This window comes from Anser anser, assembly GCF_964211835.1.
Source record: "Anser anser genome assembly, chromosome: 2".
Lineage (NCBI taxonomy): Eukaryota > Metazoa > Chordata > Aves > Anseriformes > Anatidae > Anser > Anser anser.
In genome coordinates, this window is record NC_139721.1 from 139,750,670 (window position 1) to 139,763,200 (window position 12,531).

At 43.2% G+C, this 12,531-nt stretch overlaps 1 protein-coding gene across 3 annotated transcripts in view; it reads right to left on the minus strand.

Annotated features, from left to right (window-relative positions):
* ZNF804B (zinc finger protein 804B) overlaps positions 1–12,218 on the minus strand; it is a 238,558-nt gene extending 226,340 nt beyond the window's left edge. Inside the window, exon 1 of one of the 3 annotated variants that reach the window (XR_014579938.1) lies at positions 11,557–11,679. Coding sequence is in view for 2 of the 3 variants with exons in the window: in XM_083824589.1 (XP_083680715.1) it covers positions 11,512–11,664 (153 nt within the window). In the remaining variant the exon portion in view is untranslated. Of the gene's footprint in view, positions 1–11,511 lie in introns of all 3 variants that reach the window. The other 2 variants (XM_083824589.1, XM_083824588.1) reach the window with 2 other exon arrangements.
* Between the last annotated feature and the right edge of the window lie 313 nt (positions 12,219–12,531).

A 12,531-nucleotide genomic window follows, 5' to 3' on the forward strand; every position in this document is an offset into this window, starting at 1 on the left:
TTGGTGCTCACGTTGAGGTGAGATAGACACTTATACATCTCTGCCTGTCTCTCAAAAAGGGCTCAGGACCATTCTCTGGCAATGGGGACAACTGGCACTGAACAGTTCTTAGCTTCCAGAATTCTTAGCTTCCAGAAGCAAGTATTCACATGGAAACTGTGCTGGCAGGGGTCCCTGCCCTACAATAATTCCCAAACCCTCACTAAGTTTGGGAAAGGGCTGCTTGATCCATGCCACAAGTACACTGGAAACAGTGCTTACAATTTCATAGTCTAGATGATTAAACTCCAGTGCTTGGCACATCCCCTGGTGTTGTTTACTAATACACATGTAGCCTTTGAGGCTCTGAGCCTCAGCGCTTTTTGTAGTGAACTCATTTACTTTGCAATTAACCTCTCCATTCCCATTTATTAGACTTCCTTCCTTTCCTCTTTCCAGCCACTTCTGAAAACCAAGTCATCTCCATGCCTGCCAGCAGCAATGCCTACACGCCTTTGTTCAGTGTCCTTCAGAGTAAAAGCAAGGATTCACATTTTTTATTGTTTGTTCTACTCACTGTGAAGTACGGTGTACAATTGCAGCACTAAATCACTGTAGTTGAGGGCTCATTCTGTTCTTAATATGCAGATCTTATCAAAATATATTAGTACCATCAAGTAGAAAATTGACACCTCTATGTTTCTTCAGATACCACATATCCTTTATAACTCTGTACGAGATTTGAACCCTACAATTTATCATACGGTATGCTGTAATCAAAAGCATCAATCTTTTTAAGGCTGTCTAATGCCTAATGCCTACATTCACCATCCTTATTAGCCAGATGTTAGAAGTATAAACATAACCAAGTAAGTACATAATAATGATAGAAAAAAAATAGAATTCCTTTTATGACATATAACATGCTCAGCAATACCTTTTTATTGTCAAGAGACAGTTCAGAGTAGCTTTACATATTTAAAACTCTTCAGCGTAAGGCACTACAATTACTTAATCAGATATTATTCTTAGCATGCAATCAGGAAGCCAGTTAGGATCTATGTAACTGCTCCCAGGCAAATGGAAGGGCAGGATCTGAACTTTACCTGTATGGACGTGGGAAGAGAGGCTGTCAGTGATTTATTGTAGTGGTGTTTATCTCACCCACTAATTCTATTTATTTTGTTGTGGATTGTGGGCATGGGGCTGTTGGTGGGTTTGCATTTTTTTTCACTGTTCAAGATTCCAGTATTGCTTGGTGCAATTATCAATCACAGGCTAAAAATAGATTCTAAAAATACACATTTGGGGCACTTTTTAATAATAATTTTATTATTCAGACAGTCCTATGTGGAGTGTCAGAAATACAATATTACTGCAATTAGATATATTTGACAAAAAAAAAAAGGAAAGAAGGAAAGAAAGAAAACTTGGGACAAGCAATGGTATTTTGATAGAAGGGAAAGGCATCCAAGGTCCCTCTTATCTAAGTTTACAGATGAAATTAAACTTGAAAAACTAGAAAAACTGTTTTTCAGCTTGATTATTACTAAGTGCATACACCCAATAAACTTCATTTTCTATAGCTTAAAGAATGGGTCTTCAAGAATAGACAATGGAAACAAAACATTTTTGCTATGGATTTTAAGCACGTTTCTCTGTCTTTGGTTTTATTGACTGCGAAGATTATGCAGGCGCTGTTAAGTCATTCTGTAAACTTAGTTAAACCCTTTTCAAGGAAACATTTTTTTTTTAACTTCTTGTGATTTGCTGTTTATAATAATCTCTTCTGATGAAAGTTATCAAGTATGCACAAGTATGCAAACCAACAAAAACATCTGAAGGTTGATTCAACAACCCACAGATATCAAAATCAGTCACCTACAAAGTCAGAGATTATTTAAGGTGATGAAATAATAGTGTGAATAGATACCCAGGCTAGAAGACTTTCCCCTACTAGAAGTCATAATACAGCATGTGGCTCTATTTCAGCCATTATCTTTATAAATATGTGCTTTATAGAATGAAATGCCCAATTCTGTCAATACCTCTTTTTTAAATAAAAACTACACAAAAGGAAAACTTGTTCCCCAACAAGAAGAGAGCTCTGAACCAACCAGTGCTGCACAGATTTATTAACCTAGCTGAAAAGAAAGGTGGATCTTTCTCCACCAAGCATTAGCATTTTCAAATATGACTTGTCCTCTAGGAAATAAATTTAGAGACAGATTTTTGTTTATTTTGAGGAAAGAGTTAACTTCTGAGATAAATAACTACAATGTTGAGTTGGTATTTTTTGTAGTTTAACTTCTAAAATGCACTTATTATAATGTTAAGCAATAAAACACGTATGTTGTACAATATATGTCTACTAAAAAGTCCCTGTTCTACACGGTGTACAATACATTATGGTATTAAAAAGGTCTTCAGCAGAAGATATGAACAAAAGATAAAACCAGCAGCTTTATGTACTCAACACTCATTCCAATGTCATTTTTATTTTATAAGACACGAATACAATTTCTGCATCAAAGAGCATGCATATGTGATTTCTCTATTGATTATTAGTAACCACAAAAATTTATCACTCACTCCCAGAAAGAGAACTTTTTTTAGTGTTGTTTATTTTGTGTGTAAATAGCTGTCTCCAGCACTGCTCAGCCTTCCTTACATTGCATCTTTGCCATACTGAATAAACAAGGATATATTTATCACTCCAATGAAAATTCAAAATCTTTGTATATAGTACTAACTTTTCTTGATTAGGCTAACTAAACTATCATTCCACATAGGTTTTGATATCTTTTTTTTTGAAGGGAAATAGTGTATATCTAACACTAAAGAAGTCAAATGCCAGTGTCTACGCAGATGCATACAACATAATATCCTTAGACCTATATCAAGAAAGAACAGTAGTACAGCTTTATAAGGTCTGCAGTTAAGCATTCAGACAGCTAGGAGAAGCTGCATATGTATTCAGTGACATTTACAGGATGCGTATTTATTATTTAATAAGCACAAACTACTTGCATACACATCACATTGTGTGCTCTTGTCTTTTGCTTTATGGGGACCTGCATGACTGTTCTTTTTAATTTTGTCTTCTAAACAAGTCCTCAATGGCTGTTTGACAATTTCTGACCTGGTCCTCATCAGACAAGGGAACCAGATCTGCAGATCACCTCCCAGTAGCGAGGTGATGGCTATGTGCAGAGGTGCTGTTTGGCACAGACCTGTGGCCATGCAAGCTGTGGCCCTGCACCTTCCAGCACAGTGGAGCACTCAGAGCAGTATCTGGAAATAAGCAGAGCCTTTCCCACATGGAGAAATCCTTTTAATTATCCAGTCCACTGATCACCTGCCTTAGCCAGCATTCGGACCACAATGTTCACCAATCAACTGATGTAGGGATCATTGCAAATTCTTTCCCAGTCTACCTGCAATGCATCACAAGAAGCTTCTTGTGATCACAGGCAAGGGCTCAAAACATCAAGATTTGAACTCAGTTTTCCTGGTTAAAGGTGTCTAACGTAGGGTGGCATGATTACACAGCTTTTTCTCCTTCTCAGAACAATGTCCCCACAAAACATCGGTAGTCTGAGTTTTTCACACTTCACAAAGTCGTTCTTCCTCTGAAGATTTGATGGTAAGCACAGAGAACATGAAGACTTGTATAGACGAATTGTTTGCACTGATCACATATAAAACCCACAGAAACTACTAAAATTAAAATTATGAGAAATTGAATATGAGAACTTTTCTTTGAAAATTATATTAAAAATGCATAGAACAATGTAACAACTATAAGAGTTTGCATTTCTAGCAGATCCACTGATCACAGTAGTCCTACAGATTTTATTTGTAATTTTAATTTATACCTATCCTGTGGATGGGATTTGTAACCCCAAATCCCACCTACAGATTATTTTGCTATCAAAGGTTATATTTTAGGAAGTCCTGTTCTTATGCTTTCCAATCTAGTTTCACAAGCCTTTCTAACATGTTACAGTCTAAGCTGGAAATGCAGGCTGCAGATATACAGCCAATTACAACTGAGAATTTCCTCAACAACATCAAATACTTCTCTCCCATTCAGTCTGAGTAGAATATAGATGGAATATTTCTGTTGACACAAATGCACTAAATCTGTTTTAGAATGTGTTCCAGGCAAAACATCAATTGAAAAATTGATATCAACTAGAGTTGATTAATGTATGAATTGTTTCAGAGCTGCATGCAATCTCTGAGCAATAGTTTTATTTCTTTACTTGAACCAGCTTGCCAATTAACATTATGCATAACTATGAAACTGGGACAAAATTCTGATGATGATGTTTACATCTTATCCAGTATGCACATAAATTTAGTAAAGTATAAAAAATACAAAAAAAAAATACACACAAAAAGCTGTCATTAAAGTGTCTTACAACTGGGTACAGAACAATACATTCTGAGCAATGAACAGCATTTTCAGGCATGTGTACATATGCCATGACAAGTCTGTTACTCATGCGCAGTAGCTGATTGTACAAGACAAGCAGTCATACGTGCCCACATAAAATACAGAAATGCAGTAGTGAACTCTGGATACTACCTCTAATATTACAGTGGCCACCCCTGGTACCATCTATGCAGATTATCTTCATAAACCAAGTTACTTGAACTCTGTTCATACACTGTTTTGATGGTTCAAAGGTTAAAAGCAGAGCTGTTTAAATCTTGGTAAAAACAGTGTTTCCAACTGTTGACATGAATGTTAAATAGCTGTTTTGAAGGATGTATTTATCGCTATTCAGAAATGTTTGCACACATGAAGTTCAGCATGCAAGTATATTTGGAAAATGTTTTTCCCCGGTGAAGACCACTGAATTCCTTGGATGAACAAACTAGATTCTTAATGATCCTGAGTGTTAGGTTGGGAATTCCAGCTCTTGCAGCCCATTTATGCATCTGTACTTGTCTTCACCATTGGCTTGATCCTGTAACAAATTTCATTTGACCCTTTAAATAAATTATCCCTGATACTTTTTTATTTTACTGTGATATGAAAACTTTCACAGTAATATCATAGATGTTGAGCTCCAAAAGAAGAATTGCAGCTTCTGCTGTATGTTTTAACAATTGTGATGCACTGTCTTCGAGAGTGAAGACCTTGAGGGTATCACAGAGGATGTATCCATACAAGAAGCAAGGCTTCTAGAGGAGGATAGAAAAATAAAACAACAAAACTAATTCTCTCACAGTGTACTACCAATGGCATTTTAAAAAAACAGTATCTCAGTGTATAGTTAAAAACATTTTGCATTTCCATTTTTTCCACAGAAAAGTCAACATTTTCCACGCAGGAAGAATTTTCCACGCAGTTCTTAACACACCCTACAGATTTTCTAATACTATTGAGAAAAAAAAATTACATTTGTAGGTAACAATGATTTCAGTCTTCTAAAATAATCAGCTGAGATGTAATAAAAAGACTTAACAAATGTTTGTGTAAAGCGTTAAATGTAAAGGGTGAAAAAAAGCCTTGTAGCCAGAGGCTATACAGTCTATCATGGAAAGACATCTTAGGGGAAAAACACCTACATTCTGGCCAGTCTTTAAAAAGCTTTCACTTCCTTCTCCACTTAGCAAACTTTTGCAAGAAGTTCTTGCAAATTCTTTTTGGTAGGAATAAGTATATTCAGATTATGTGATTCTTTTGACCATGATTTTTTATGCAAGGGGTCTCAGGTGAAATTATTTGTGTAAATAAAGTTGCTTACTTTACTTAACCCTTCGGAAATGAAAACAATACACCCTCTGAGCCAGGGTGAGGAGCTGAGACTTCTTCCCCAGTGCAGGCAGGAGAGCCCCGGCCTTAGACAGCACCAGTGGGTAGGAGTCCAGAGAGCAGGAGAAGAACAGGCAAAGGAACAGCCCTGAACACTTACAGCTGTTAGCAGCTAAACCCACTATCTGCAGAAGCTCTCATTTCACACAAAAAAAATCCTCTTTTCAAACTTGCACACAGTGCAGAATAAAAACAAATAAATTGCTGTACCCTGGGTGAGTAAAATGTGATTGAGCTGCAAGTGAGGATGCAAATGGATGTAGCAGCAATGTCTCAGTTTGGAAGTAATCGACAAACAAGCATTGCCACATGCAAAATAAGAGAGAAATCAATCTAGTTTTAAGAACTCAATAGAGGGACCAATAAAAATATTAGACTGCTGGAAGGGCACAGTAAAACATAAAGCACCTGTTTAACATTACAGCTAATTGTGGGCGAAGGAAATGGCCCCAGCAGAAATTGGTTGAAGACGATTAAATTTGATTGTAATGTTATATCCAAAGTGTGATGCCCACTGATGGAATTGGAAACAAAATATGCTCAAAAGTTGTAGACTGCACAAAAATAGTTTTAATACAACAATCGAGCAGCAATGCTACATGTGGCTAAAAACACATTAATGTATTTTCTGAAGGTTTGTTTTTGCCCTCATGCACTGCAGAAATCCCCAGAAAGCACAGTAATAAGGACCATAAAGTTAGGAAATAAGTTCGCTTCCAAGTTTAGCGTGGGCTGCCTGAATATTTACATTCTCCAGCATTAGGGTTGGTAGGAAATACACTCAGCCCACTCTAAGAAATGAAGTGCCCAGAAGCAATGATTTTAGAAATAGGTGAACCAGGGTGACCCTCCCACATCTGTGTCTCTCCTTCATGTGTGTGCCGCTGTGCACAGGCAGATGCAGTATCTGTTCTATGTATCTCAGGGTGCAGTGTCTGCACTATGCTTTCAGCAGAGTGCACGGGATTCCCCCCTGACCTGTGATCACCTCTGCTCGAGGCAGCTGCCAGAGACTTTTGACACGTATGAATGAAAGTATCACTTTCTGTTTCCTTTCCTTTTTGTTTGTTTGTTTCCTATCTACATTATTTTCAGTAGTTTTTTGGTATGTTTTGTTTCTGCTTCCCTTCCAACAAAGCTAACCAAACTAGGTCATTTATTGGAGCCTCTGGTTTGTTACCAATCACTTCTTACTATGTTTCTTAAAGTTTTGCTTCCTGTGCTCCCACCCCAGTAGTGCCTACAGCACAGCCTTCTCCTTTGCTTTTGGAGCTTTTGAGGGTACAGACACAGCACTGAGGGACAAGATGTTTGTGATCAGAGACTCCCAAGCTATTTGGTCTTCTAGCTAATCACCTGGACACACAGTGGCTCCCTCCTTTTAATCTGCTGCCACCTAGACCACTTTTCATATGATACACATGCACCATATCTAGCTTTTAAATCACTTTCTCACAACCATGCTTGGCACACCTCTCTCCTCGCTGCTGGCAAACACCAAACTCACATTATTCACTCCAAACTCAGTCTTGCTAGCATTTCCCCCTAAGACTCAAGCAGATAGGGAGAGCTGCTTGTGCCGTGGCCTTGCTGTTCCCTACTTACAGTACCCAATTCCTCAACCACCCCTTCAGTTTCTAAGAGGTTTTCAAGAGCCCGGTGTTGCTATCCGCTGCGGAGAGTAATAAGGTGCTATTCAGTCCTGGTTACACTTGCTTTAGTGCTGGAACAGCATGTTTGTGGCTTGGTATCAACTAAACAGTCATTACTTCCAAGTAGCTGCAAGGTGCTTATTTATTGCTACTGGAACCTCTGGACACGGGGCGAGAGCTGTGCTGTTGAAAAGATAGCTCTGTGCAACACAGGAGCATTTCCCACACCCCACCCCCCAAAGAAATTAGGCAAGCCCTAAGTACAACAGAGCAGCTGCTTGACAGCCTTATTAGAAAACAGCGTAAAGAAGTATGTGAAAAATATTGTATTCATCTGAAGCTGCAGGGAGCAACGGAAGGAAAATAATTAGCCAAGTCAGAAACTGGCTAAGGCACTGGCTTTTCTGAGTCTTCTATTTCCCTCAGAAAAACAAAGGGGTCTTTAAATAACAAGTAGTAAATGAGACTGTTTACAGCTCACCTTAAAAAGCCACAAGCAGAGCAGTGCACCCTAATAATATTGGCTCTGAAATGATTCAGAGGCAAGGGGGCCATCTGCTGAATTCCTGGTACCATTTTCTTCTGTATCCTGGAAGATTTTCTCTGAAAGTTTCACAACCAAGTCCTCTTCAGTGCCAGCTTTGCCAGGCCTGTGAGGTGTGACAGTACACCTCTGAGCAGGTTTGGCTGCCGGTGAGCATTACAGCATATTTGCCACAACTGCAGAAACTACAACCAGCATGCTGATCAAGGCAACCTGTTCAGGACTCAAAAATCCTGCATAGAGCATCACAGGCTGAAATTAATGCAAGTTCTCTGCATCATAATGCCTTCCACTAAATAGAAATTTCAGAGTCAGAAAGCTTTCTACCGCTTGCTCGCAATATGTTCATGAACTTAACTTTCCAGGCAAAACCAAAAAGCTTCAGCACAGAATCACTTCTCTAAAACAAGCGGCTTCTTTCTTCAGCTTAGTGCCCTTCCCTCCCAGCAATGCTGGCACCATGGTCAAACTCTGAACCCCCTTTCCAGTGCAAGTCTATCACAACACTGTGGGTACGTGATTCACTAGGGCCTGCTGCTAATTCCACTCTTTGTAAATTCATCATCGCTAACTTCAGATCTCAACATCATAACTAGTTCCTTTTCCCATGTGCAGAAACGGGAAAAGGGAAGGTGGAGTTTTAAAGTGATCTTATGACAATGTCACCACACGTTCACATGCCCAAATGAAGTTCAGTATGTCTGTAGTCTTCTGTATCTTGCTCTTAGTACTGCTACAGCTAAAGGTCTCTCTTTAGACCTGGAAGAAGGACCAGATTTGTTTCTAACAATAATAGCAAAGTATGCTAAATAAATATTATGGGAATATTCAGACTGAAAAATCCTTGTTCACATAGCCATGAAATTTGATAAAGGTATTTAAAATATTCACCACTGTTCTCATTTCTGAAAGCATAGCCTTAAGTCTACTGACATTTCATGGTCTGTTAATACAACACTTTAAATATAGAAAGATACACATTATACATTAAAAACTTTGTAGACTCATGCATAAGATAGCTCATAGTGTACAAATATAAGATTGTTTAATGGTACAAGCTATAACATTTGATCTTCAAGCCTACTTCCAAGTTCAGCTTTTTAAAAATGACTGTGAGACACAAACTGTATCTTTCAAAGTTATAATCGGGAGGTATTAAGTGAATAATAATTATAATAATTTTTTTTTTAAAATGGCACTATAAATAAATGCCAAATGTTTATGACTTCTTAAGTATAGAAGTGGTCCCAAGTTTAACTCATAGCTCATTGCTAAAGAAAATACAAAGAGTTGGAGGGTTTGTTTGTATGGTGTTGGTTGTTGTTTTCATGCTTAAAACAGTTTTACTACCTCAGTGAGTAGTAAATTCCACTATGCATGACTCCCACATCCACAATATAAACATGTATCCAGGTGTTGTTGTTCACTGTTCTCAATTTCATACACATTGATGAGCAAGAAGGATATGGTCTGGAAAGTTAAAAATTTGTAGGCACATACAGATTACTCTAAAGAATCACTGCTTTCAGGATTTAATAGCACACTATTATCTAATTTTCCAACAAAGCATTCCTTATTTTTCACCTGAAACCTGGACTTCCACATGAAAACAGCACATATAAAAGCAGTAGTAATATCAAATATCAAACACTTAAAAGTAAAAGAGTTCTAGACCTACAGTTACCCAGCATGAATAAAACATTAATTTATCATGTACCTCTACTCCTGTCACTACTCTGGGCTTAGCCTATCACCTCAAAGCCTGACTAGTTTCAAATAGCGGTCACTAAAAAAAAGAAAGAAGAAAAAAAAAAAGTGTACAAAGAAGAGAAAGTTTTCACTCAGTAATTCAGAATGAAAGCTAAGGAGTGCTAAAACTCGTTTTTTTTGTTTGTTTGTTTGTTTTTTTCTACAGAAATGGTCTAAAACCATGTAAAACATCTCAGTTCCTGGTCACATGAATCTCAAGACCAGGAGAGTCTGTCCTCATGAAAAGCAATACAAATTGGTCTTGCTGCTTGTTTCAGACTCTGGAAAGCTCCCAAGAAAGCATGTTTCTATGTAGTGAACCTGAGCTTATTTTCAACTTTTACTTTTTTTTTAACTTTTCCACAAAAAAAAAAAAAACTTGTATATATATATAAGAAAAATCAAAACTAATATTTCTTGTTTTTTTTTTTTCCTCTGGTATTTGCATTTAAGCAAAAATTCCTCCCAGCTGTTGACAGAACTATCTCAAAAATGATGATGTGCTAGTGAAGTCAGCTCATTTATCTCGTTAAGTATTTAGGCTGAGGGGAGTGGTGCACATCCTCACTATGCAGTGTGAAAGAAAGGCAAAGAAGTTGGAAAGGATTTGAGACATAACACTATTTTCGGCACAGCAATTCCTGACATCTCCCCTTGACTTGAACGCCAGCTGTTGAAGTTCTGCTAGACACAAAACACAGATCCGCAATACAAAGTATTTACAATCAAGCATCTCCCTGCTCTAAATCTTTGAGGTCTTTTCCTCTCTACCTCGGATTTGGGGCGAGATCTCGGTTAAGGTCTGGCGCCGACCTCTCCTGCGTGCGGGCGGTTCCACGCACCGGGGTGGCTCAGCCCCACGGGTCGGAGAGCAGGGGCACAGCTCAGCCAGGGGCTGCTGGATGGGACCCGCGGTGCAGATTCAGTGCACTGCACACGAAGGTTGCAGCAGGGCAAGGGACAGCACGACAAGGACCCGCAAGCTGCCGTAGGACGACACGGAGGGGGTTTTAGCTGTGCACCGGGATGCTGTCACTTCACTTCGCGCCACCGCCGACAGCCGAGAAACGGAAAGCAGAGACTTTGGCACCACACGCAGTTCCCCAAAGGCGTTTGGGGTGCAGGTGTGATGGGACCGAAGCAGAGGGACCACCGGTGCGGGCATCCCCGGCACCTCACCAACGCCGGCAGCGGGGACAACCCGCGAGTATTTCGCATGTTCAGACCCGGCACGCTGGCGAGGAGAGCTGCACCCCAGCCGGGGGGATTTTGGGGTGCTGCCACCACCCTCGGTAGGCGGAGGAGAGGCTGCATCGCTCCGGCTCCCCGGGGACACCCCGATCACTGCAGCTCCCCCCGCGCCCCCCGGTGCCCTGCAGCGACCCGCGGGGACCGTCCCCAGCAGCCCGGCGGCTCGGGGCCCGGCGGGACCTCCCCAAACTCCCCCACGCTCCGCTTAGGGTCGGGTCTCCCCGGGCAGCTCACAGCACCCCAACGGCACGAGTTCATCCATCCCTGCAGGCCGGCTCGGCTCCCCCAAACCTGTGCCAAGGCACCAAGCCCCCACTCCCGGAGCATCCTTCACCCGCGGAGCCTCTCCAGCGACCCCTCCTCGGGGGGGAGCCGCCACTCAGCGCCACCCCCGCGTCCCCTTCCCCTCAAGCCCCCCCACGGAGAAACTTTTCGAAGCCTCCCGCCCCACACCCCCGTCCGTCCCCGTGCCCCCGTCCGGCCTCCCCCACCCGGCCCGCTCCTACCGTGCGGGGGGCAAGGGAGGGAGGGAGCGAGGAGGTGGACGTTACCGGCGAGCGGGCGCCCTTCTTGCGGAGCGGTCCCCTGAAGACGCCCTTGATGCCGCGGTAGTGGCCGTTGCTGAGGTGCCGGGAGCTGATGACCAGGTAGCACGCCATGCGGGGCCCCGCGGCGGGGGGGCGGCGGCGGCCCGGCTCCTCCTCGGCGGCGGCAACGGCGGCGGCGGCGGCGGCGGCGGTGCTACCCCCGGCGGAGCGGCAGCCGCCCGCATGAAGGAGCGGCAGGAGGCAGCGCAGCGGCGATGTGCCCCCCCCGCCGTCTCATCCAGCGCCCGGCTGAGCGCGGCCGGCGGCGGGGCGCGCTGAGGGCGGCGGCGGCGGCAGGCAGCGCGCATCCGAGGGGGCGCGGGGGCCAGTCCGCATGCTGCTCCGCTGGCAGGAGACGGGCCCGGGGGGGAAGAAGGGCAGAGCGCAACTTGCACACTCCGCCGCTGCCACGGCCCCTTCCCTCCTCCTCCTCCTTCTCCTCCTCCTCCTCTTCCTCCACCTCCTCCTCCTCTTTCTCTTCAGAGCAGGCCACCAGCAGGCGAAATCCGGCGGGGAGTTTCTCCGCGGCAGCTCCCCATGGCTCTCTCCCTCTGCCTGGAGGCTGCAGCCCCGCCGCACGCCTCCTCCCGGGCCGCTGCTGCAGTGGGCGCCGCGTCTCGCCGCGCCTCGCCTCGCCTCGCCCCGCCGGCGGGAGGCGGGGTCGGGACGGCCGGGGGCTGCCCGGGGGGCGGCGGTGGGGAGGGGGGCTTTGGGGTTTTGGGGGGTTTGGGGGAAGGTGTTGTGTCCCGCCGACCCGCGCCGGGTAGTGTGACAGCGGGTGGATCGGGCCGGGGAATGGGGACGCTCTCCCCCCTCCCCACCGCCTCCTCTCCTTCATCATCCTCCCCTTCTTCGCCAAACTTTTTCGCCGTCGCTGGCAGGAAGATAGCGTCCTACATCCCCCATCCCCGTCCCTATCCCTATCCCCATCCCCATCCC